The following is a 25,856-nucleotide window of genomic DNA, read 5'->3' as shown; positions in this document are numbered from 1 at the left end:
TGCTGTTCCACCCAGCCCTTCGGTTAGTTTGTTGGTCTTGTTGAACAAACAGTGCAAAGATCGGAATCAAACGAGCTCATTTTAAGACGTGGGGCTGTGTCTAAAGATAAATGCTCACGTCAGCACAAAAGAGTCTTCACAGATCATGTATTTTTAGGTGTTTCCAAAATACTCTCCTTTGGTTAGGTGGCGTTCCAGACTGAATCGTGTAAATGTGTTTGATGTTGTTCCTGAATTAACTTTGAAGCCTGCTTCTGCCAAGCCAAATGTCCTAGCATTTTGAAAATGCGACAGCCAGTTACAGACCTATTGGTTGCAGGGGGCAGGTGAACCGAGTTCACCTGCGGGGAATCGCAGGAGCCTGCAGTGTCAGGACCAGGCAGACCAGGCTGTGGAGTTCACCGTTTTGGACATGCAAATCTAAATCTGCATTTCATTTCCTAGAGTTGAGTTTTTCCAAAGTAGACTTTTTTTTTTTTTCCGGTTTGTTTCTGTTCCTTTCCGAAGCCAGTGTCAAGTAACAGCGTGCCTCGCACGGACTCGGGATGGTCTGACGTCCGGATGATTAGCAGCCTTGGCATGTGTCTCATACCGGGAACAGCTGAATTCAGTGCGGTTTGTCAGGGTATTTTTTTTTTCACATGAAATCAAGAGCTGGTGTTGCCAAAAGATGATTGTAACCATCTGTCTGACTATGGATTTTTAAACTTTACCAACTATTTGCACTCTGGAGTGGCCACCTCCACATCAGCACGTGAGGGTGGCAATTATGATCTTTGCTTTTGTGCTTTTCTTTTTTTCTTCTCTGCCTCTCTTTAGGGTCAGATTCCTTTCAGCAGGGACGGAATTTCAGTATGAAAGTCACTCAAATTAAATAGAAATGTCACCTAAGTGTAAGAGCTTGACTTCAGTAACGACTTGAGTGATCTGTTGGGATCTAGTTTTCTTGACAGCCATCTTGAGTGCTTAACGGGTTTTAAAGTTGTTTTTAAAATGTTCTTAACCGTTCAGTTGGACAGTGATGGCAAACAGTTTTGTTATGCGGATGGTAGAGGCTTAGAGAACTAGGACACAGTTGAAATGGGAGTTTATCTGGTGGGTTGGTGGTCAGATTGTGGGGTCCCCGGTATATCTGCATCGATTTAGCTGTGCCTCTGTGTCAGGGTGCATGCTGGGTCCCAAGGATGCAAAGTCACTCTTGTGCAAGGTAATTATTTTTTAAAAGGTTGGATAAAGAAAGATACTGTCCCTCCCTTCACCAGTTTATTAGTGAAGACAGACACAGCACACCATTGAGAAATAGTTCCAGGTGACACTGAATGTGATACAAATGCAGAATGAGCCTTGGAAGGAGGGAGTGAGGAGAGGATTGGAAAATGAGTTCCGGCAGAGGCACTCATTGTGTCAAGTTTTGAAGCATTCATTGGGGGATTTGGTCAAGGAGGAGGGTGGCTCATCCTGGTCAAAGGTCAGCGTATTCAGAGACATGAAATTGCCTGATGTGATGTTTGTCCAACTGCAGGACATTGGAGACATTGAAACGGTGGTTGCATACAGCTGGCCAGCAAGGTGGTCAGGAGCAGGTGAGGAAGGCTGGGGACTGTATACAAGTTAGTGACCTTGAATTTATTTTTGAAGGCTGTGAGGGACCACTATAAACATGAGTTCTGGGAAAACTCACTCTGGTTGCAAGGTGACGGTGAGCTTGTGCAGTAGGTATCTGGTCTAGAAGAGGGGACCAGCAAACCAGATGGGAAATGACGGGGTTCTGACCCAACCATGGGAGGGTTTTAAGTTCAGAAGATTCTGAAAGGTAGAGTCTTAAGTGTTTGATTCAGTTTGGGAGGCAAGTAAGCTGAATTTCTACAGAATGATTCCTAGATTTCTGGATTAACCATGAGGGTAGACGGGGGGTGCCATTCGTCATGATGTGACTGAGAGAAGAAACAGGTGTTTGGGGGAGATCAGCCTTGTCCATGTTAGGTTGGAGCTAAGGGGCATCCAAGTGGAGCTGTCTGCTGGGCCCCTGAGGATACAGATCTGTAATTGAAAGCTGAAGCTGCATTCAGGATGAAGATTCTGGAAGTCATTCACTGCCACATTTAGGGAGATGCCGGAGAGAGAAGGAAGGAGGAGAACGGTGGGTGGCTAAGGACTTCACTTCTTAACACGTTCCTCCCCTTAGGAAGGTACGCCACGGCACTGACTTGAACCCATTTCCCAAGTGCATTTCACACGACTTGGTTTACATCCAGCTTTTCAGGGCCACATGATGAACAGCAGTTGTGGCTTTATTTTCATTAACAAAAACAATCATGAATACCTCTGATTTATGTAGCAGTTTCACATAGCCGTCATGTGGGATAACAGAGGATGTGTTGTTACTACTGACTGGAATCCTCGGCCCAGAGGGACTAGGCAGTATCCAGGGAAGGTAGCTCCAGGCGGAGCATTTCCAGTGTTCTGCGTTGGCCAAGGCTTGCTGTCTAGACCGTTTGTTCCTATGTTGGAATAGTGACTTCCCAACAGTAGCACGGATTCCTCGGTATTTACAAGCAGCTCTGCATCTGAGGCCCATGGGACACGCTCTCAGTTGTAGTTGATTTTTCTTTGTTTTGGTGGCAGGCTGGAGACTAGGTATTATATAATCGTAGGCCTTTTGAAAACCTTGGATTGGTAGATTTTTGGATTGAAGAAATATAGTCAGTTCCTCCCAACATTTTTAAGCAATATGTGCTACAGCTGTTCCAGATTATTAAAATGGGCAAGGAAATGTAGTTTTTGGTGAGTTATGTGGAACTTTTGTGACTAGAAAAAAAGTTTTATGTGCTTCAAAATAGAACGTACTTTCTATTTCTGAAAAGCTGTTAAAATGACCAGGCTATTAATTCCTGCAGAATTTGGAGTCCCGTATGAGGACATGGGTACCTGGTCCCTCTCATGTTGGGTCATTTTTAGAGCAGTAATAATGCCGTGTTTATGGAGTGATAAATGGTACAAGCGCACGACAAATGTCGTCTCCTGGCTCTTAGGGTTTCTTACTACATTTTCTCTTTGCTTCTCCTGGTACTTAATTTTCAGCTGGGCCCTTCCTCTGCCCCTCTCCGCTTCCCAGGGGCCATTTTCACATCTTATTCCCTGTTGACCTTTCCTTATTCAACAAATCCAGTATTTATTTAGGGACAAAATCACTTACGCAAAGTGGTATATTTTAGGTAGTGGGGAAAAAAGATGTCTTTGGCAGTATTTTTGCTGATGGACCTTGAGATTTTGCACCAGCTCTTTCTCTGAACGAAACATTAGCAGTTACTGCTATTGCCGCCATGTTATTTTATACTTCTTTTTAAAATGGTGTTCATGAGTGGTGTTTGGTGTGTACATGGGCACAGGCAACAGAAATTCTGTGAGTACATAAAGACCTTTCAGGGTACTGAAGCCCCGCCCCCCACTCTGTATCTGTAATGAGAATGATGGATTAGGATGTAGGGTGTTGGTCACCTTTTTGGAGCCACTCAGACTCCCTTCTTGCATTTTCCTGTGGTTGACCCTGAAGGTTGAAGACTTGTAAGCAGGAGAATTTCATCTTATGGAGTTCATTTGTCAGATTTGGAGCCTGGATTGAGCATACAGGACATGTGGGAAATCCATGAAGAAGGAGGGTTGTGTGGAAATCTGAGCAAGCGAGATCAGCGCAACTGAGATGAAGGGAAAGGGGAACAGTTCTAGAGGTGATTGGAAGTGGAGCTCATAGGACATGGTGACATTGGCCAGTGATGAGAAGGCTGGGCAGAGTCTGGGGTGATTTCCATCCTGTACGTGGATGGGCAGGGAACGGGGTTGCTGCAGACCCACAGTGACACCAGGGAACCCAGGATCCATCCTCGTTCTCAGTCACTGGCTCTAGGACTGCAGGGGCCGGGGCTTCGCATCCTTGGTCCACTTCTTCATCTGCCAGAGGAGGCAGAACAGCGCCTCTGCCCTGCCCGCATCTCAGGGTGACACTGGAGCAGATGAGGGCACGTGACAATGTCATCATGTACTTCAGGGGTCCCCAAACTTTTTACACAGGGGGCCAGTTCACTGTCCCTCAGACCGTTGGAGGGCCGGACTATAAAAAAAACTATGGCCCTGGCCGGTTGGCTCAGCGGTAGAGCGTCGGCCTAGCGTGCGGAGGACCCGGGTTCGATTCCCGGCCAGGGCACATAGGAGAAGCGCCCATTTGCTTCTCCACCCCTCCGCCGCGCTTTCCTCTCTGTCTCTCTCTTCCCCTCCCGCAGCCGAGGCTCCATTGGAGCAAAGATGGCCCGGGCGCTGGGGATGGCTCTGTGGCCTCTGCCTCAGGCGCTAGAGTGGCTCTGGTCGCGATATGGCGACGCCCCGGAGGGGCAGAGCATCGCCCCCTGGTGGGCAGAGCGTCGCCCCTGGTGGGCGTGCCGGGTGGATCCCGGTCGGGCGCATGCGGGAGTCTGTCTGACTGTCTCTCCCTGTTTCCAGCTTCAGAAAAATTAAAAAAAAACAAAAAAAAACTATGAACAAATTCCTATGCACACTGCACATATCTTATTTTAAAGTAAAAAAACAAAACAGGAACAAATACAATATTTAAAATAAAGAACAAATAAATTTAAATCAACAAACTGACCAATATTTCAATGGGAACTATGCTCCTCTCACTGACCACCACTGAAAGAGGTACCCTTCCAGAAGTGCGGCAGGGGCCGGATAAATGGCCTCAGGGGGCCGCATGTGGCCCGCGGGCTGTAGTTTGGGGACCCCTGACGTACTTAGTTTTGTCCTCTGTGCTCCACAATTATGGAATGTCAGGTCAAGTTGTTTAGGAAACATGTTGGCTTAATTGTCCTTCAAAATTGGTGACAAACATTTTTTTTTTTTAATAATTTTATTTTTTTAATGGGGTGACATCAATAAATCAGGATACATATATTCAAAGATAACAAGACCAGGGTATCTTGTCGTTCAATTATGATGCATACCCGTCACCCAAAGTCAGATTGTCCTCTGTCACCTTCTATCTTGTTTTCTTTGTGCCCCTCCCCCTCCCCCTTTCCCTCTCCCATTCCCCCCTCCCCCCCGTAACCACCACACTCTTATCAATGTCTCTTAGTTTCACTTTTATGTCCCACCTACGTATGGAATAATGCAGTTCCTGGTTTTTTCTGATTTACTTATTTCGCTTCGTATCATGTTATCTAGATCCCACCATTTTGCTGTAAATGTTCCGATGGTGACAAACATTTTAAGAAATGACTTAGGTCATTCATAAGAAGGTAAAATTGTCAAATGTGAGCCTTCATGTTTTAAGAGCCTAACTTGTCCCAGTATTAAGTGGGGTTTCTTAGAGTACAGAGGCATTTTTAACTCTAAATGGGGCAAGGTTTCCTATAATCTTTTTTGTTTCTTTGTTTGTTTACTTTGAGTTTTTTTGTATTTTTCTGAAATGAGAAGCGAGAAGGCAGAGAGACAGGCTCCCGCATGCACCCAACTGGGATCCACCCAGCATGCCTACTAGGGGGTGATGCTCTGCCCTTCTGGGGCATTGCTCCATTGCAACAAGAACCATGCTAGCACCTGAGGCGGAGGCCATGGAGCCATCCTCAGTGCCTGGGCCAACTTTGCTCCAGTGGAGCCTTGGTTGCAGGAGGGGAAGAGAGAGACAGAGAGAAAGGAGAGGGGGAGGGGTGGAGAAGCAGATTGGTGCTTCTCTGTTCCCTAGCTGGGAATCAAACCCGGGACTTCCACATGCTGGGCCAACGCTCTACCACTTCCTATAATCTTAAAAAACAAAAAAAGAGGGTTTTTTTTCTCCATACCAGGCAGCCAAAGGCTTTACCCATTTTTTTCTTTTTTTCTTTTTAATAAGAGATTTCAGATTGTTGTGTTTGGCTCATAGTCTGGTTGTTTGCTCTTCCTGTTGGTACATGGGTGTCCGTTTGTTGAATTCACTGTCAACCACAACATAATATATTTATTATTTGAACTCTAATGAGATTATTTTGTCCCTGAAACTCTAAATGCCTTCTCTTCTCTCCCTTACTAAATAGTCTATAATTTGTTCCCAGGGCTTTTTTGTTTCTCAGTTTGGTTGAAATCAGAAAGCATGTATTACTCTAAAACTTTTTATTAAAGTTAAGGAACATGATGCATCTTGTTATTTCTGTGTGCCTGATTTCTTTAATTAAGTGTAGTGTTTTCAAGTTCATCTGCTGGTGGCATGTATCAGTACTTCGTTCTATTTTTTTGTGGCCAAATATTCCATGGTATTGGATATACCATGTCTTATTTAACTATCTTTCTGATGATTGACATTGGGTTGTTTCTACATTTAGGCTATCATGAATAATGCTACTATGTTGTTGTTTTTTTAACTCTATTCATTTTTTTTTTTTTAGAGAGAGGAGAGGGAGAGAGGGGGGGGGAGACAGAGAGAGAGAAGGGGGGAGGAACTGGAAGCATCAACTCCCATATGTGCCTTGACCAGGCAAGCCCAGGGTTTCGAACCGGCAACCTCAGCATTTCCAGGTCGACGCTTTATCCACTGCGCCACCACAGGTCAGGCCTAATGCTACTATGTTTTTATTATTAGAGTACCTGTTTTTAATTCTTTTGGGCATATACCTGGGAGAGAAATCATTGGGTCATATGATGATACATCTTTTATGTTTTTGACCTTTTTGGGTTCACTCTATTTCCAAAACATGTTATAGCCCCCCTTACATTTGAAACAGTTATATGGAACATACGATACTTTGCTTGATGTTCCTGGCAGTCACTGTGAATATAAATGATTACAAATTGCAGTAATATGGTACAGCTGCTCTCAGGATAGTTGGACTTTCTGTCTAGTATTTTCTGCTTTTGTTTCTCTTCTGCATTGCCCAGCCTTGCAGTGAATAAGAGAAGGCTTTGGCATTAGGTTGCCTGGGTTCAGATCTCCCCTCTACCACTTCCTGGCTATGTGACCATACATGGACTTTTCTCTCTACGCCTCAGTTTTCTCACTGGAAAACCAGGGTGGTAGTATTCTGAATCTCCCAGGGTTGGTGTGTGTTAAAGGGGCCAGGCCTCCATATAGTCTGTGGGGGCTGTTGTAACAAAATATTGCTGACAGGGTGGATTAAACAACAGAAATTTTGGTTTTTTTTTTTCTTTTTCTCCCAGTTCTGGAGGCTAGGAGTCTAAGATGAAGACACCTGATGGGATTATTACTTCCGAGGGCTCTCTGCTTAGTTTGCAGATGGCCACCTTCTTGCTGTGTTCTTACATGGTCTTTGTCTGTGCACGCATCCCTAGTGTCTCCTGTGTATCCAAATCTCTTTTAATTATAAGAACACCAGTCAGTTTGGATTAATGCCCACTCTAATAGTTAACTTAAACATCCCTTTATAGGCTGTATCTCCTTATACAGTATATTCCAAGGTAGCGGCGATTTAGGGCTTCAACATACAAATGGGAGGGGTCCAGCCCGTAACACCTCTAAAGCCCTTGGCACAACGCGTGCTGTGAAAGCTGGCTGCTGGGAGGTGGTTGCAGGCCTCTGCCTCCTCCCCTTCTGACTGGCTTCTTCAGTTGGGTCTGAGCCTGGAAACCAGACAACCAAACGTCATTAGCATTTCTTGCAGGAGTACAAGTGAATACTTAGTCCATATGGAGGAGACATAAGGTATTCCGCTTTAACAAGTCAGTGGCCTCTGCCTTGCTGCTCTGAAGGTTTTGCTTAATTTCTGGCCTGGCTTTTGCCCCAGAAAGGTAAGCTTGTCAGCCAGCTAAGCTCCAGATAAGCGATAGGGCACTTCCGGAGGCGTTTGATGTTACTGACTTCTCAAAATTTTCATGTTCCTTTTTAAACATTGTGGTTAAATACGCATAACATCAAATTTACCATTTTTGACTATTTTTTAGTGTACAATTCAGTGCATTAAACGCATTTGCATTATAGGGGTGATCACTTTGTAAGTTATATAGGTGTCTAGTAATGGGACATCTGAAACTAATATAACATTGTACAGCAACTGCAATTTAAAAATAAAAAATATATAAAACACTCACTTGCAGCCAATACCACTATCTATCTCCAGAATGTTCTCACCATCCCAAACAGAAACTCTGTACCCATTAAACAGTAACTTCCATCCCCCCTCCCTGCAGGCCTCAGCCTCTCTTGTTCTCTTTCTTTCTTTCTTTCTTTCTTTCTTTCTTTCTTTTTCTTTCTTTCTTTCTTTCTTTCTTTTTGTGTGACAGAATCAGAGAGAGGAACAGATAGGGACAGGCAGACAGGAAGGAAGAAAGGTGAGAAGCATCAGTTCTTTGTTGTGGCACCTTAATTGTTCATTGATGGCTTTCTCATATGTGCTTTGACGGGGGGGAGGGGGGCGGCTATAGCTGACTGAGTGACTTCTTGCTCAAACCAGATGAGCCTGTGCTCAAGCCGGCGACCTTGGGGTTTTGAACCTGGATCCTCTGCATCCCAGTCCAACGCTCTCTCCACTGCGCCACTGCCTGGTCAGGCTGTTCTGTCTTTAATCCTGGGTGTACAGCAGTCACCTGACTGGGCTAGGCGGTCCCAGGGTCAGGGATTTGGGCCAGGGCCACTTCACCATCTTCTTTCTCTTGTTTTCCTTTCATAGTAAGTCCTCTTTGCAATGGCTTCATTCATTTGTACAGAATGTGACAAGATTTTAGACCAAAAAGTTGTGGGAAGCGGATGTCCTCTGTCCCCTAACGGACATCGGCAGCTCCTCCTTTTGTGGGTGCGGAGCAGCCCTGAGCTGCATGCAGACGCTTTCTGTCCCTGTGCCAGCGTGGGTCGGGGTGTGCAGCCCTTGCCGGCGACTCCCCCAGTGCCGTGTATAACGGGGTGTCCCTGTGCTTGCAGACCTACATCGGCTCCATCATCGCCTCCGTGAACCCCTACAAGACCATCCCCGGCCTGTACGAGCGCGCCACCATGGAGCGCTACAGCAGGAGCCACCTGGGGGAGCTGTCCCCTCACGTCTTCGCTGTGGCCAACGAGTGCTACCGCTGCCTGTGGAAGCGCCACGACAACCAGTGCGTCCTCATCAGGTAACCAGCCGAGGGCGAAGCTGCAGAGGGCCCTGGGGAGGCGGCCTTCCCAAGCCACCTGCTGGGGTCTCCGCCAGCCCCCTCCCCACACCTGCTGACCACATAAAGATTCATTCATCAGTACCTGAATTTCTCAGATGAAGTTTCCCGTTTTGAGTAGCTGATCACTACAGCTTTCAAAGACGCACAGAGCTCACTTAGGAAAGCAAGGTGTTTTACATTTGTTGACCTTTGTACTTGCAGTAATCACTCTGTTTCTTTTATTTGCCTTCTTCAGGTTATTCCGATTATGAGGCATGGTCTTTCTGTGGATTTAAGGAATTGTTGCATAGTTCGTTCAAATTAAAATGGTTCTATTCTAGAACAATAGACAGAAGGTCTATATGTTTGAGCAAGCTTTCTTTTTTCTCTAATACAATAAATTTAATCTAATTGGAATCTCCCAAATTGAAGAATTTTTAGTGGTTTTAGTTGGATGCTTCTAAAGTTTACCTTTGAAGTATCTACAGAAAAGGGACTGTTGTGTATATTGGAAGGAAATGATAGGAGGGCATGCTTATTGTATTTAATTTTTTTGGTGAGAGAGAAGGGAAGGTCTTAACAAATCTGTCTCAGCTGAGTCTTACTCATTTATAAAAATAAACCACCAGAAACCATACTATCAAAACCTTTATTACTAAGAACTGTCTAAAAAAGAAACAGAATCTATTTCTTTAAATAAACTTCTTAGTTCTTATTAACTATTCAAAGTGCCTCATCACCTATATTCCGGTGACATCTTATTGGAGCTTCTTATTTATTACTTATATTGGAATCCTGTCCTAGGGATGCTCAGAATACCCCTGGAAGGTAGCCAAGGCAGACGGGAGCTGAATGTCACTTTCAGAGGTTTCCATGGAGTCTCCAGGCACTTCATTCATTTGTCCTGCAGGGTTTCATGCATGGAGTATGGCTGTCACTGAGACCCAGTTGTGTGTAAACAAAACTGTCGGAGTGAAAGGAGATTTTGACGTCTGTTTTAGATGGTTTTCTAGTCCCAGCTTGTGGCAAAATTATATTTATATTATTTCAAGAAGAAAGGGTTGTTTGGATTTGGGGAAAATAACAAATAATTAGACCCCACCTACCCTCCAGATTTCTGATTCAATGGAAGTCAGGTTCAGGAGACAGATGGACAGCCATATGGCAGGTTTAGACTTCCAGCCAATCAGGATTGCCAACATTGCAGCCCCAAATTGGACAGACCCACCTGGTCATGGATATAGACAGGTAACTGGTGGCCATAGTCCCCGTAGGAAATGGATTCCCAGATGGTAAAGAGTAGACCAGCCCTTCCTCCCAGTGTACCTGTCAGAGAAGCTACTCTTGCTCCTTTTTGTGGGGGAAGGGGGTCAGTGTGGGGAGGGCAGGCATGCCAGAGAAGGCCTTTAAACCTCAGGGAGGGGGAGGGAGGGGCCCCAGCCAAGGACAGTTGCGAGGCCCTCACCCACCCTGTGTGGTGTCTGATTGGAGATGGGAAAGAAATAATGGCTAACCCTTTTTGAGGGGTTAAGTGTATTGGACACTGCCAGGAACTTTCCAGGCATCAACTCCTTGAATTCTTTCACCAACCCTTTGATGTGGGAACTCTATGTGATATTAACACGCAGAAAACGACTGTCAGCGATTGTGTTCTTACTGGAAGTTTTGCCCATAATTCTTGTTCTTGGGTCCTTGCCTTTGTAACAGATCAGCATTGTACGTGCATCTGAATGACAGAACATTGCCTTTCTCATTTATGTTCATTCTCTCTCTCTCTCTCTCTCTCTCTCTCACACACACACACACACACACACACACACTTTGACTCTTTCTTGAAGGAAAAGGAAACATCTGGGCTGATAATTCTCTTCTTCATCACCAGACTGTTACTAATCTGCAGGGCTGTCACTCGGATAGAGGGACTGTCAGTTCCTTCAGTTAAGTACATAACCTGCAGTTAATAAAAATAAGGTTACCTGCTTTATATAGAAACAGTGCATTTAAGAGTCACATTCCCAATAAAGTAACTTGCCTTATAACTAGAAGCACTATTTGTGGGTTCTTTCAGATCATTTTACTAAGGTTGAGAAGTTAGAATTTAAGGTTACTATTTCAGCATACAGAATCTAATTTAATAAGATTAACAGAAAGAAAAAGAACTTAATCTGTTTTAAGAAGATCGGATTGTTTCCCACACCTAGGTACCTGAATATTTGCCATTGATAACAGCTTGTGCTTATTACTTTAAGAGAAAAAAAAATGACAGCATGAGTAATATATCACTGGCTAGACAAAGCAGCTTAGGAAGAAAGTGAAAAATCAAATAAGATCATTGTGCATGTGTATGCGTGTGTGTGTTTGTGTGGGTGTGTATAATAAAATAGAAGAGGGTTGGCATTTTCATACCAAGGCCTGTGGTCTGAAAGTCAGGTGGGAGGGTTAGGAGAGAGGAAGGAAGAGTGGATCCCAAACAGAAAGCTCCCATTGTGCCCTCCTGATGTGAAAAAACTAACTATATTTGTCTAAATTAACTCAGAAAGTCTTTAAGAATAGATTTCTCATTAAAATGTGCTTTGGTTTTTAATAGCTTTCTCCAGCAGGTTTTTTTTTTTAAAGTGGGGATTGGAGCTGTGGGAATTAAGAGAAAATTGAGTATAAAAATGAAAATTGCAGGGTACAGGAGCCCTATTTAGATTTCCTCAGGCACAGTCTGCCCCCTTGTGGCTGCAACATGTTTTACTACTTTTAAATCAGAAAATAAGCCTGTTTGGTACTAGACAGGGCTTCAGGGCTTCGTTGGTCAGATTTTCTCTCACTTTGAGCCCACATCACTTGGCCAGGGTCCCCAGCTGGTTGCTGTCAATGCCATGTCTCCAGGCTTCCAGTCAAAACCTCTTTTGTTGGCTTCACTTTCAAGGATGTGTACCTCTCTTAAGCTTAGTTTTAACTTGCTGTGCACATGTAAACGAGTGCTCATGCTATTATTATTCTTAAAATATAACTATATGTTTAAAACTTGAGAATCCTTTTTTATCTTACTGACCAAATCAGCATTTGAGCTTGGTTGATCTAGTACATATTGCACTGACTTCAGTTTTTCACACATTGTATTGGGCAGTCAGAGTTTAGTTGATTATGATCTTTTCAGTATATATGACCTTTCAAGATACATCAGCTAGACAAGGCCTGTGACTAGGACAGTGTTTGGTAGAGAGTCCGCCTTTAACAGCTGTCAGTCAAAGGACAGATTGGAGGAGCGACAGCTGGTTTTGGACCTCTGCTTCCTTTGCATATTTCGGTTTCCGGAAACCAGAGATTTCTTCTTAGCTATACCTTGTATGTTCTGGAATGATAATTGGGTGCTCAGCATTTTTGTCTGTCTTATAATATATTTTAAAATGATTGAATTGGAACAGTGAGCACGGCCGGCGTCCTGGGGGAGAAGGTGCCGCCCAGAGAAGGGACAGGGCCCACCTTGTGCTCCTGTAATAGTCAGGTCACTGTGCTGGGCTTCGGGGAGTTTCAAAGGAGACAACGACCCGATCAGAAGGAACATCTACTCTGATGGGAAGAAACTGATGTGTATCAATACAGCCTGTCAGACGCTGGAATAGCAGTAATACGGGGCTGCCCCCAGGAGCGGTGGTAGATGCTCAAGGAGGTGCCAAGAAAGAGAAAGTAACATGTGATCACGTAGAATACAGCCAGCATAGAGGGGAGGAAGGGCACAAAGCATTTGCAAAAACTTAGGTATTTGGTGAAACAAAGATAATTAGGAAATGGGAGGTTTGCCTGTAAGGCTGTGGGCTTGCTAGGGGTGTGAAACAGCTGGGGGAAGACCGTGGAAGGAGCTGACATTTATTGAGAAGACAGACTTGTGTGTGATCCTCAGAGAAGCCCAAGAGGCATGTTGGGTGGGGAAGCCACGACTGGGAGCTGTTGAGTAACTTGCTAAAGAGATCAGCTCTGAACAACAGGCACAGGATTGGAACTTGAGTTGCCCTGTGTTCGTTTCAGAACAGAATCTTGACTCCTGGTGCAGGGTCAAACTTTAAGGACTTTTGTCCTGCTTGCTAAGACCTTGCAACTGGATCTTTTAGGCAATAGAGAAGTTTCCGTGGTCTTCCACAAGTAAGAGAGTGATTGGTGTATACTTTGAGAATATTGTGTGAATCGGAGGGATTTGATTGACAGGATGGAGATGTTTGTCAGGTGTCAGCAAAGGTATTCTGTAAAGGTTCAGGGAGCTCACATTTCAGGCTTTGTGGGTGAGACCATCTCTGCTACAACCACTCCACTCTGCCCTTGGAGTGTGGAAGCATTTATAGACAGTGCACAAATGAACAGCCAGGCTGTATTCCAATAAAACTTTATTTACAACAGCAGACAACTGGCATATTTGGGGGTCATCGTTTGCTAACACAGCTGCTCTGGTCTGGGAGACTGGCCTGTGGGGCAGATAAAGGGTCTTGTTCCCCTCAGCAGTCCTGTGCTCCCTGTGTGGTCTGGATCTCCCCTGGTGCTTTCTCCTGGACACGGCTCCATCTTTGAAGCCACCCTGTCCTGATCCTTCAACCTCTCCTTTTCTCCTGCATATTTGGCATCATCATTCAAAATTTTCTAGTGTGGCCTGACCAGGTGGTGGCGCAGTGGATAGAACGTCAGACTGGGACGTGGAAGACCCAGGTTTGAAACCCCGGGGTTGCCAGCTTGAGCGCGGGCTCATCTGGTTTGAGCAAAACTCACCCATTTGAGACCAAGGCCGCTGGCTTGAGCAAGGGGTTACTCAGTCTGCTCTAGCTCCCTGGTCAGGGCACATATGAGAAAGCAGTCAATGAACAACTAAGGTCTAAGATGCCGCGACAAAGTATCAATGCTTCTTATTTCTCTCCCTTCTTGTCTGTCTGTCCTTATCTGTCTCTCTCTGTGTGACACACACACACACAAAAAAAATCTAGTGTGTTCCATTTAAAAAACAAAAGAAAACAGATGCACCTTTAATTCTATAGCCCCTTACACCACATGTCCCCAGTCCCCTCCACGGGGCTCCGCCACTCTGGGCATCTTCCTCGTTCTCTGGGCTTCTTCCTCCTTCTCTGCTCTTCTTCCTCATTCTCTGGGCTTCTTCCTCAGCTTAGTTCTTTTCTACCTCCTTCTCTTCTGACCAACCTGCCTTTCCTCCCGGGTCTTCGTGCCACGCAGACTTACACTCTCCCCTGCAGTCCCTCCTCCGCGTTCCAGACACAGGGCCTGTTCCCCTGAGGTGTCATCACAGAGATGCTTCATGGGCCTTTCAGGGATGAGATGTCCAAAGTTCATCCTGACTTTCTCCCAGAATGTGTTTCTCCTCCAGGCTTTGTGTTCTCAACAAGTAGACTCTCCATTCTACCAGGCCACAGCCTGAGATCAAGAAATCATTCTTGGATCTAGAAGGAGCCTCTCCCCCCATTAATGTAAAATTACATAGAGCAGAGGGCGCTGATCTGACATGGACAGTTTGATGAATACTGAAAAATGTGCACTCCTGTGTTCCCAACTCCCAGGTCCTCATGCCAGCAAGCCTCCTGGGCTCGCAGGGGTCATTTCCCACGCTCCCTGTCCCTGACCAACCACCCTCCTGATGGGGCCACCAACGTCCCTTCCTTTCCCTCCACAGTCTGTCCTGGCCTCTCACTTCTCATCTCTGCTCCCACATCTTGTCTCCCCACTTCCCCTCTGGCTTCTCTCTATGCATTTCCACACTCCACACCCGACACAGCGATTCTTTAAAACCTTGAACCTGATCATGACCCTCTCCTGCTTGACAGCTGTCTTGTGACTTTCCATTCAACCGGTGAAAAACTTCTCAAAACTTTTATTATTGCCTACAAGTCAGTACTTGGAGTTATTTTTTTCCCTCTTCTTCATTTTCACTATTATCTTCATAAAGTATAAGGGCATCTTGGTTCATTTGTGTGAGCATGCGTTCTCCGAGCCCGTGTTTGTGTTTGCCGTCCTGCTGGCGCCGAGGGTTAGGGCTCTCAGTGCCCCGGGCTGATGAGGAAGGTGTAGGACTGGAGATGGGAGTGATGTGTTTGCTCTGAGTGAAGACCAAATAACAGCGTAATTGCTGCAGGAGTTACTGTTTCACAGTGGCTGGGATGCGGGGGGAGGTGCAGTGCATGAGTCACTACCCTGCCCATGGTAGAGAGGCTTAGCTCAGAAGAGAAGCAAGAAGCAGGCAGAGTGCAGAGTGAGCAAAATGAAATTCACCAGAGGGTCAAATTAGTCTTTTTAGTTAAGCTTTTTGAGGGAGGGTATTATATTTTCTTTGTATTTAATTTTCTTAAGTTTATTGTGGCTTCATAGTTCTATGATTATGACAAAGAATATATGTATAGTTTTATATGTGTGTGTGTGTGTGTGTATATATATATCATTATAATGTTATGAAATATATGCTATACATCACATAGCATATGTCATATTATTTAGTCTACTGTAGAGCCAGGGGCTGCTGCCATTGTGGCCATGCAAGTTCGCGTTGGATTCAGACAGATGGTAAAGAAACAGTGGAGCCACAAAATGGTGGGCCATCCTTTATTCAAGTCTCGTACCCGCTGACAAGCAAACAAGCAGGGAAAACACTTCCCTCTCATTCAGAGCTCCCAAAGCCCTGACGCATTCTCTGGTTCCACAACCAGGAGAATCTTCTCCAGTTCCTCCTAGAATCAAAGGCCCCACAAGCCTCAGTGGGGCTCCCAAAGCCCCTAAACTCTGGTTCCCCATCTGCGTTCCTTCTCTCTCTCTGCAAAACCGGCTTCTTCTTCAGCACTCTGCATTCTCTCCCCTCTCCCTGAAAAACTACCTGGGTCCACAAAGACCCCTCTTCCAGCAAATATTAGCAAAACAATGGCCCTCCCAAGCAGAAATGCAGTCCACAATTTGCAATAAACTGTCCTGCTCTGAGGGCAAGCACACACGTGGCTGCCCAGTGCCATTTTTTAACAATAAAAGTGAGCAAGCTCAAAAAATACAAATTTCACAAACTCATTTGCCCAACATCTACCATGCGATTAACTCAACTCTGACACTATCTACCTGGAGATAGTATCAGATCCCACTGGTTAAGGGCTCAATTATATAATCCCAGCCCCTTTCAGATCCCAATCTCAAATCCAAGTTGGCACCTGTGCTTCTAATGGACCAGCTATAGATCGGAGGTTCCAATGACACCCTCCTTGGGTTTCATTAATCAGCAGCTCACAGAACTCAATCTCTTTACTTACTAGATTACCGGTTTATTGTAAGAACATACCGCAGGAACAGCCAGTTTATTGTAAGAACGTACCGCAGGAACAGCCAGAGGGAAGCGATGTATAGGGCAGGGTGTGGGGAAAGGCTGGGAGCTTCCATGCCCTCCTGGGAACCCTCTCTCCCAGCAGGTCCGTGTGTTCACCAATCTGGAAACTCTCTGAACCCCATCCTTTTGGGTTTTAATTGAGACTCCATTACACAGGCACAGTTGAATAAATCATTGGCCATTGGAGATGGAGCTCAACCGCCAGCCTCTCTTCTCTCCCCCCTCCCCAGAGGTGGAGAGGAACTAAAGGTTCCAGCCCTCCATTAATTAGTGGTTTGTTTCTGTAGCAGCTAACGCCCCAACCTTTCCCAGGGTCATCTCATTAACATAACAAAAGACACCTTTGTTGCTAGCGGGTCACCAAGAAATTCCAAGAGTTTTGGAAGTTCCTCCAGGAACAGAACAAAGATCAAGAATATAGTTCTTATCAACGACAGTATTATATGTAGATAATATGTATGTTGTATATTATAGAGCATTATAATAATGGTAAATTTGAAATTTTGGGGGGCGTGCATTGTGAGTCACGATCTTCCCCACCATCGCCCTCCCCTGCTTAAAAGAACCAGTTCTCCACTTGTTAGGCAGATAAAATATATTATGCTCACTTTGTTAAAGATGGCACTGCCCATGTGGAGGCCGTTGCCCAGGTGATATTAATGTGTGTCTCTGTGGGCAGGCAGAATCCTTGTAGCCTGGGGCTTGGTTTTGAGATTTGACTTTACTCCCTTATCCGTTACTTTATTTGGAGACATGTCACCCCTGAAGGCACCTGCCTGGCAGGCATGGCAGACAGGGTCCGGAGGACCACGTGAGGGCGGGAATTAGCCACTAGACGTGGAAGTGGCACACATCCGTCTTGCTCAGTTGCCCATGTTCAGACCGTTACTGATTGCTGTCCTTGCTACAAGGGAGGTTGAAACACTGCCTGCTCCTGGAGGATAAAGAGATGAGGTTGGGACCATGTAACATTATTTCTACCTCATGTGTTCTAACTGGAGAACTTAAGCCTTTAAGTTTTGTTTGTTTTAATGTAATTTAATTCTCAGCAACAGCTAGGTAGGGGTGTGTGTGTGTGTGTGTGTGTGTGTGTGTGTGTGTGTGTGTTTTAATATTGAGAATTATTTCAGTATCTTCTTGCATCTTTCTATGTTGCTCTCACTCCATGTGTCCTTGCCGAATGCCTCCAGTGTGCCAGCCTCTTGGCTAGGCAGCAGCCAGATATGAGAAGGTAAAGGCTAAGTCTCATATGGACAAGATTCTGGTTGCTGATAACAGAAAATCCAACCAAAGTTGGCCTAACTTCTCTGGGCCTTTTTTATCTCAGACAACACAAGACAAGACAGTTTCAGGGTTGTGGATTCAGCCATTCTAGGTGGGTGCTTCTCTGATGATCTTGGCTTTCTCTTTATGCTCTGAAGATAGGGGTGGATTCCCAGGTGTTTGCTGTTCTTTTATTCTCATCTGATTTGCATGAAGATCTCCCCGGGAGTCCTGGGCCCACTTGACTTTAAGTTTCTTTGGCTGAAATCCTGACACCTGCCAATGGCCAACTTGCAAAGGGAATGGAATTACTGCAGTTGGCCTGGACCAGTGGAGACTTCCGTGGGCCTGTGGCACCCAGCCTAGCACACCGGTGTCATTTCTGACTCATTTCCTTTTCTTTATTATATGCGCTTAATCACTCACCAAGTTTTCAGCATAACTTCAGTTTCATGGTAACTTCCTAGGTCAGTGATGGGCAATCATTTGAGCTTGGTGTTTCAAAATTTGCCCAAAAAACGAGCATAACTCGGGTGTCACTTCGAGAAAAAAACCATAACTTCACGATATTTATAGTTTAAATAACAAAAATGTGTAATTGTAATATATAACTGTATTTAATAAACCAAAAACTAATTATTAACTTACCTGCTTAGTGACTTTTGTTCATCTGTCAGTCGGTTTCTTTGTTGATCTTGATATTATTTAACTTGTGTGGGGTGCCGTGAACTAAGATAAGTGAGGGAGAGGGAGAATTCTTTAACTAACCTGCCTATTATTGACTTTCTTGTTGCTGAATTTCATTGCCTAAATCTTCAATTGAAGGTTGGTATTTTGTACACTTTAAGCCCAAACAAGCGCTACTAACTTCATCTGTCAATCTGTTTCTTTTGTTGGTTTTGATATCATTTAATACTGAGAATAAGGTCTCACAAAAGTACGTAGAGGGAAAAATTGTGAGTAAAGCCATTGCTATATTTTTCAGGGTGGTAATCGGTTCCAGGCACTCCAAATTTTGTGTTCGTAGTGGCACTCCTCTTGATGCTTCAAGCAGCACCTTTCCAGATTCTCAAGCTTTGACCTCAAGTCGACAAATACCTGAGCCCAGATGCTGTCTTGAAATTCTGCAAGTTGCATCTTATGTAAATTAAGATGACTGCCGCTATTTCTAATAACGGGAAACGTCACCCATAGCACAGGCCCTCGCCTCTCCCAGCCTCCCCCTCACTTATTTGAGTAATGAGGGTCAATTAGAAATCCACGACACCCCAGAACAGTAGATTGGATGATGGTTGCTGTGGTTATGTGGTTGCTGGTAATGGCGATCACAGGGCCCCCAGAGATGCGACCCCTGTGGCATTCTGCTGCTCCCTGCTCTGCCTGCTGGAAGTGAGGTCAAAGATCCCCTAACGGCCTAACGGGAAGCCCAGAACTAGACGCTCTGGGCCGGAGTTCTGTTGTTTTGGCCTACAGATGTCTGGCACAGAGTATCTGCACTACAGCAAATGTTTTATCCTTGGCTACTGCACCTGGCCATGTAGGAGCCGAGAATGAAATGTCCTTCTCGGTATGCAGCCCCTTACTTCTCTGGTATGCGGCCGCGTGTCATCGAAAATGGCTATGCATGTCAGTGCTGACACGTGTGTCATAGGTTCGCCATCACGGTCCTAGGTCTTGATGCTCAGAGTACTTCTTTACAGCTTACATGGAGCTCATCTGCTGATGTTGCCCATTTAGCAAATTATTAACGTTCTGTCTTGTAAGAATTGATAGTATTGCTGTACTGTTACTCGTGTCCTTAGTTTACCTTTTTTTGTAAGTTCTCTGCCTTTTCTTTTCTTTTTTTTCTTTTTCTTAAGTTGGAAACAGGGAGGCAGTCAGACAGACTCCCATATGCGCCCGACCGGGATCCACCTGGCATGCTCACCAGGGGGCGATGCTCTGCCCATCCGGGGCCTCGCTCTGCCACAATCAGAGCCATTCTAGTGCCAGAGGCAGAGGCCACAGAGCCATCTTCAGTGCCCGGGCAAACTTTGCTCCAATGGAGCCTTGGCTGTGGGAGGGGAAGAGAGAGACAGAGAGGAAGGAGAGGGGGAGGGGTGGAGAAGCAGATGGGAGCCTCTCCTGTGTGCCCTGGCCGGGAATCAAACCTGGGACTCCCGCACGCCAGGCCGACGCTCTACCACTGAGCTAACCGGCCAGGGTCTGCCTTTTCTTTTCTCCCTGTAGTACCAAGTGTGGTTCCTCACACAAAACTGAGTTTCTCCTTTCAAATGTCTTTCATCTTCACACCTTTCTTCTGTGCCACCTGCAGCCTGTCCCGAACCTACTGCCACAGCCCTGGATCCTGACAGCTGACCTCCCTGAGAGGTCCCTTGCTCCTGCGTGAACTCCAGAGCTGCGTTCTCTGAGGGCGGCTCTGGTGCACGGTCTTTGCCGTGCGCCTCCCGCAGGTGCCTCTGAACGATCAGACTCAACCCTCAGCCCTTCTGTCTCCATTGCCTATTTTCTCAGTCCCACTGACCTAACCAAGATCCCACTCTCCTATAGACCTTCCCAAGCTCATCTGGCTTCTAGGCTTTTTGCTCAGATTGTCAACTTAACCCACTCCTTCCCCTTTCCTCCTTGCCTGCCTGGTGATTGCCAGTCCTTGAAGGCACAACCTGGATCTGACTCACTGTCCCACCGGCCCCCTCCAACTCCCCCTGCATTGCCATATTTGCTTTTCCTTAACCGGCACCAGAGCGTGGTCTCTGCAGGACTTTGGACTCGGACAGACCTGGTGTTAAATTCGGACTGGACACTTAGCCACTGCCTTCCTCCTAGGCCTAGCATGGGGATAAAACGACTTAGTGTGGGTTGGGCACCTGGAGGTTCCTTCCTCATCCCCACAATAACGTTTGACTGATTGCATTTCTGTGCACATTTACCTGCCCAAAGTTCCCCAGAAGCATACTGTTAAAATTTAACCATTTTTTTACTGAGTGCTTGCAGCCAGCCCGGCCCTGTTGAGGTGTCTGGGGTACCTTCCCTCCCACGAACAGCGCTGTCCATCTTCTTGCCTTACCTCAGTATAGCAGTTCTGTTGACCTCATGAGCCCTCATGGGCACGTGTCACCCCCACACCGGCGTGGCCAGCAGGACCAAGGATTTCTACTTGCATTGCACCCAGCTCTTGAAACAGGCATTTTGAGCTCTTTTCTTCCCACCTTTCAACAAGTGTTCAGTGGACGAATTACAGTGACATATTGGCCAAGTAGGTTTTTGTAAAAGAAATTGTACTTAGAAGCACAAACTTTTTGCATTTTGTCTTTCAGCGGTGAGAGCGGGGCAGGGAAAACGGAAAGCACGAAACTGATCCTCAAGTTTTTATCAGTCATCAGTCAGCAGTCGTCGGAACTCTCTTTGAAGGAGAAGACATCCTGTGTTGAACAAGCCATTCTTGAAAGCAGGTATTTCTATCTCGTGTTTCTTGTTTCCAGCAAAGAGGATTCTCTCTCCTCGTGGTTTGGCTTAGTTAAGGAAGAGTTAAAATGAGTGGATCTGCATTCTCTTTTTCTTGACTTCTCTTACGCATTACTCAAGGGAAAGTCTTGGCATGTAAAAAGCAGTCTGTAGTGACCCACGCACAGCAACTCATCCTCCATCGCTGGGCCAGGTGTGAGTTGGTGAGGCCTCCTTCTACCAGAGGCCTTGACTAGCTTTTTGGAGGCCTTCTCATCAGAAGTTTCAGCCTCAGCCGCTGAGCGACAGAGGGCTCAGCCTGGAGGTGAGCGAGCCTCTGTTCAGCATGCAGCCCTTTCTAAGTGCCGTGCGAGCAGATGGTACATTTGTCACTTCACGTGGCAGAAGGTCACCAATACATTTTTTTTTTTGTCTGTGAACCTCCTGACTTTAAAAGAGGGCTGTGTGGTGAGATCCTGTCTGGAATTTTCTCTAAAATATGCAATTGCCCCGTGTCTGATTGCGCCTCACAAAATTTTAGAACCTATAGGGACTTTATAGTTCCTCTCATTTAGAAATGAGCCTGACTGGTGGTGGCGCAGTGGATAGAGCATAGACCCGGGACACTGGGGTCCCGGGTGTAAAACCCCCAGGTCGCCGGCTTGAGTGCAGGCTCACTAACTTGAGGGTAGGATTGCTGGCTTGAGCGTGGGATCGTCGACATGATACCATGGTCACTGGCTTGAGCCCAAAGGTTGCTGGCTTGAGCAAGGGGTCACTGGCTCAGCTGGCGCCCCCTGGTCAAGGCACGTATGAGAAGCGGTCGATGAACAACAACTAAAGTGCCACAACTACGAGTTCGTTCTTCTCATCCCTCTCCCTGTCTGTCTTTCTTCACTTTCTCTCTCTCCTTCATGTGCGCGCTTCTAAAGTAGAAATGAGCCCAGGACTCCACAAATATAGTCTATATTAGTCCATATCCAGGAACCATTTTTTTTAAGCACTCAAAGTTTATTTTTTAAATTGGAGTAAAATGTACATAACATAAAATTTGTAACTTGAACCATTTTTCTGTGTACAGTGTAGTCGCATTAGGTACATTCACACTGTTCCACACCATTTGCACCGTCACCTCCAGAACGTTTTCAGCTTTTGCATATGGGCTGTTTTTAAACATTAAATTTTATTGGAACACAGACATCTATTTGTTTGTGTATCACTTACAGCTCCTTTCAGAGCTGAATAGTCGCAGCAGAGCCCCCTGGGACTTGTAAAGCCAGAGCTATTTATTATCTGGTCCTTTACAGAAAATACAATATTTGCTGACCCCTGACCTAGTCTTGACCACGTGTTTAAATTAGAAAAGACCGATAGAAGTTAAATGAGTTGTTCCCAGGACATGCAGCAAATGGGTAGAATTTTTAGGGCTGGACTCTTTCAGTTCCTAGAATTGGAATAGGGGTTTTTTTCTCTGTAGTCCCTGGCTTGTGTATAGAATTCCAAGCTACTCTGTGCAGGGACAAGCCATCATGGTCTCCTTCACTCTGTGTAGCATCCTGGACCCGCACAACCAGCTGTGAGCTCTCTCCTTCAAGACGAATAGTCATGATTAAACCTATTTCAGCAAGTACTTTGAACATCTGGCTCTTCTGTAAAGAAACATCATCCCCGTGGGTCCTTCTGATTTCAGGCTTTTCTTGCACTTGTGTATTTGGACGTGTGGGGGGAGTGTCCTTGCTGTATTTAGATCTAGCCTCCCTAACGCTCGCTGCTGTCCTGACTTCTTTTCAGCCCCATCATGGAAGCTTTCGGCAACGCGAAGACCGTGTACAACAACAACTCCAGTCGCTTTGGGAAGTTTGTTCAGCTGAACATCTGCCAGAAAGGGAATATCCAGGGCGGGAGGATTGTAGATTGTATCCTGCTTCGTTTAATTTTCTGTTTACATTGGTTGACTCTATAAGTAGAAACTGTTGGTATCGTAAGGACAAATGGAGATGTGAATGAAGTATGTCTGGCTGGTTCTCGCTACCTAGTTATTGCTCTAGCATTACTCTGCTTGATCTATTAATTTTTCTAGGTAATGAAGAACCATTTTTCTTTTAAAATCTCTGATGTCATGTCCATAATCTGAACAAAGAGTTTTTATCATCAGACATCAGCTATTTGTTGTTGGAAATCCGTTCTGTCAAATAGTTTGGTACCTCCTAGGGCACCATCTGACATGTTGGAAATTGGACTTGGGTGAACTATTTTGTCCGTGCTTTGAGGGCTTATCTTTTGGCACCGGAAGTCTCGATGTCAGAGGAATGGGTGAATTGTAATTATTTGAGTAACAAAGAACAGAAAATTAAAGACTAATTAAACCGGTCATATCCTGGTTTTGTTCCTTGACTTGCCATTGCTTTTTACATGAAGATTTATTAGAAAAAGTAAGTAAACATGATTTAATTCACATTTTCTTTCACAATAACAATTTGGGGAATTTGTTTGTGTTCATTAAGCAGAGGAAACATCTCTGAATAGAAATCTGATTTATTTCCACAGAACCGAGTAGTAAGGCAGAATCCAGGGGAGAGGAATTATCACGTATTCTATGCACTGCTGGCGGGGCTAGAGCGTGAACAGAGAGGTGAGCGAATGGGGCGGCGGCAGGGAAACACGCACCCGCGACTCGGTTTCCCTTAAAAAGCCATCAGAACGTGAGACAACGTCTGGTTGGATTTTGTTGATATTCCACCAGTCGATTTGAAATATGTGAGAATACCAAAAGATGTTGAGGATCTTTTAGGGCCCCATAACGTGCAGGGGAAGTCATCAATAGGGACATCTTAAATTTTGTGTTTTGTTTTGGAATCTTGGTACTTTTCTGATTTAAGGAATATTTATAAACATATATGTACTGTATTAGATACAACTGGTTTTTCTTTGAAGCTACACTGGAATAAAGGTAATTTCTGAACATTTGATTTTTAAGTGAAAACAATCAAAACAGGATCCTCGTCGATTTTTTTTTTTCAGTAACATTGTCTACTCTTCCATTTAGTTACATTAAATTCTTTCTACTTCTCTATCTGATGATTAAGATAGAGCTATATCTTTATAGGGTACTCTTAGCACAGAATTATTTACCAGTATATACCTTATTTTAACATCACAAAGTGAAACTCAGATTTTCTCTTACCCTGGCCTGTCAAGTACTGATGTTATGTGTCTCTATTCCTATTTGTAGAAGAATTTTATTTATCTGTGCCAGAAAACTACCACTACTTGAATCAGTCTGGATGCGTAGAAGACAAGACAATCAGTGACCAGGAATCCTTTCGGAAAGTTATTGTAAGTTACTTTATTTTCTATTATTAAAAGTGATCCCAAAAAATGACAGGTTTTATTTTGTTTCCAATTTTTTTTTTACTAAAAACAGAAGTAATTACATTTGTACCACTGTCTGAGAAGATTATTTTAATTTTTTTTTCCAATTTTATTTTGGCCCCTAAACTTCTCTCATTACTCAAATTTTATCTATTCATAATTCATTTATCACTCTCTTTGCAGAAAAATCTTGTTAGAATAAATATGCAAACTCATTCTTATTTTTGATGAGTTGCAGAACATTTTTTCTATTTTGTTTTATTTTTGATTTTTTTAATGTATTTTTATTTAAGTATCATTTGTATGCAGAATTATATTGATTATATTAGTTCAGATGTACACTAAAGTGATTCACCGTTTTTTCTACCCTACAATGCGATCAGTCCATCTTAGTACAATATTGGCGACTCTCCATTTTACCCAGTTCCCCACCCCAACTCTCTGGTAATCATCTCTTTGTTCTCTGTTTCTATGAATGTGTTTTTGTTTTCCTTGTTTTATTTTTAGATTCCACATGTAAGTGAAACCCTGTGGTAATTGATTTTCTCTGACTTACTTCACTAAGCATAATACCCCTAGATCCATCCATGTTCTCATAGGTAACAAGACGTCATTCTTTTTTATTGCTGCATAATATTCCTTTATGTGTGTGCACCACATTTTCTTTATTCATTCATCTATTGATGGACACCTAGATTGCTTCTATATCTTGGCTGTTGTAAATAACAAAACCTAAAGAAAGCAGAAAGAAGGAAACAATAAAGATCATAGCTTAAATAAACAAAATAGAAAATATAAGAAATAGATTAATGAAACTAAGAGCTGGTTCACTGAGAGGATAAATAAAACTGACAAGCCTCCAGCAAGACTCATCAAGCAGAAACGAGAGAGAACATGAAGTCAGAACAGAAAAGAGGAGAGGTTACAAGCAATACCACGGAAATACGAAGGACTGTGAACAATTATATGCCAACAAATTTGACAATCCAGAAGAAAAGAATAAACCTTTAGAAACATAACAACCTGCCAAGATGAAATCAGGAAGAAACAGAGAATCTGAACAGACCAATTACTAGCAAAGAAGTTGAAGCAGTATTAAACAAAAGCCCTGGACCAGACGGATTCAGAGGTGAATTCTACCAAAACTTTAAAGAAGAGTTAGTACTTATTCTTCTTAAACTATTCCAAAACACTGCAGAAGGAACACTTTCAAACTTATTCTATGAGGCTAGCATTTCCCTGATACTAAAACCAGAGACACTACAAAGAGACAGAATTACAGTCCGATATCCCTGGTGAACAGATGTCAAAATTCTCAACCGTATATTTTGCT

At 44.5% G+C, this 25,856-nt stretch overlaps 1 protein-coding gene across 2 annotated transcripts in view; it reads left to right on the top strand.

The window, feature by feature from the left end:
* The window catches only part of MYO10 (myosin X), a 219,954-nt gene that overhangs the window by 92,570 nt on the left and 101,528 nt on the right, over positions 1–25,856 (top strand). For both annotated transcript variants that reach the window (XM_066243997.1, XM_066244007.1), the window contains exons 4-8: positions 8,894–9,081; positions 21,025–21,159; positions 22,943–23,060; positions 23,678–23,783; positions 24,384–24,487. In XM_066243997.1, the coding sequence (XP_066100094.1) occupies positions 8,894–9,081; positions 21,025–21,159; positions 22,943–23,060; positions 23,678–23,783; positions 24,384–24,487 (651 nt within the window). The remainder of the gene's footprint in view (positions 1–8,893; positions 9,082–21,024; positions 21,160–22,942; positions 23,061–23,677; positions 23,784–24,383; positions 24,488–25,856) is intronic.

Source organism: Saccopteryx bilineata, chromosome 1 (assembly GCF_036850765.1).
Source record: "Saccopteryx bilineata isolate mSacBil1 chromosome 1, mSacBil1_pri_phased_curated, whole genome shotgun sequence".
NCBI classification, from domain to species: Eukaryota; Metazoa; Chordata; class Mammalia; order Chiroptera; family Emballonuridae; genus Saccopteryx; species Saccopteryx bilineata.
The sequence above is the reverse complement of the archived record's forward strand: the minus strand, read 5'-3'. Positions and strand labels throughout refer to the sequence as shown.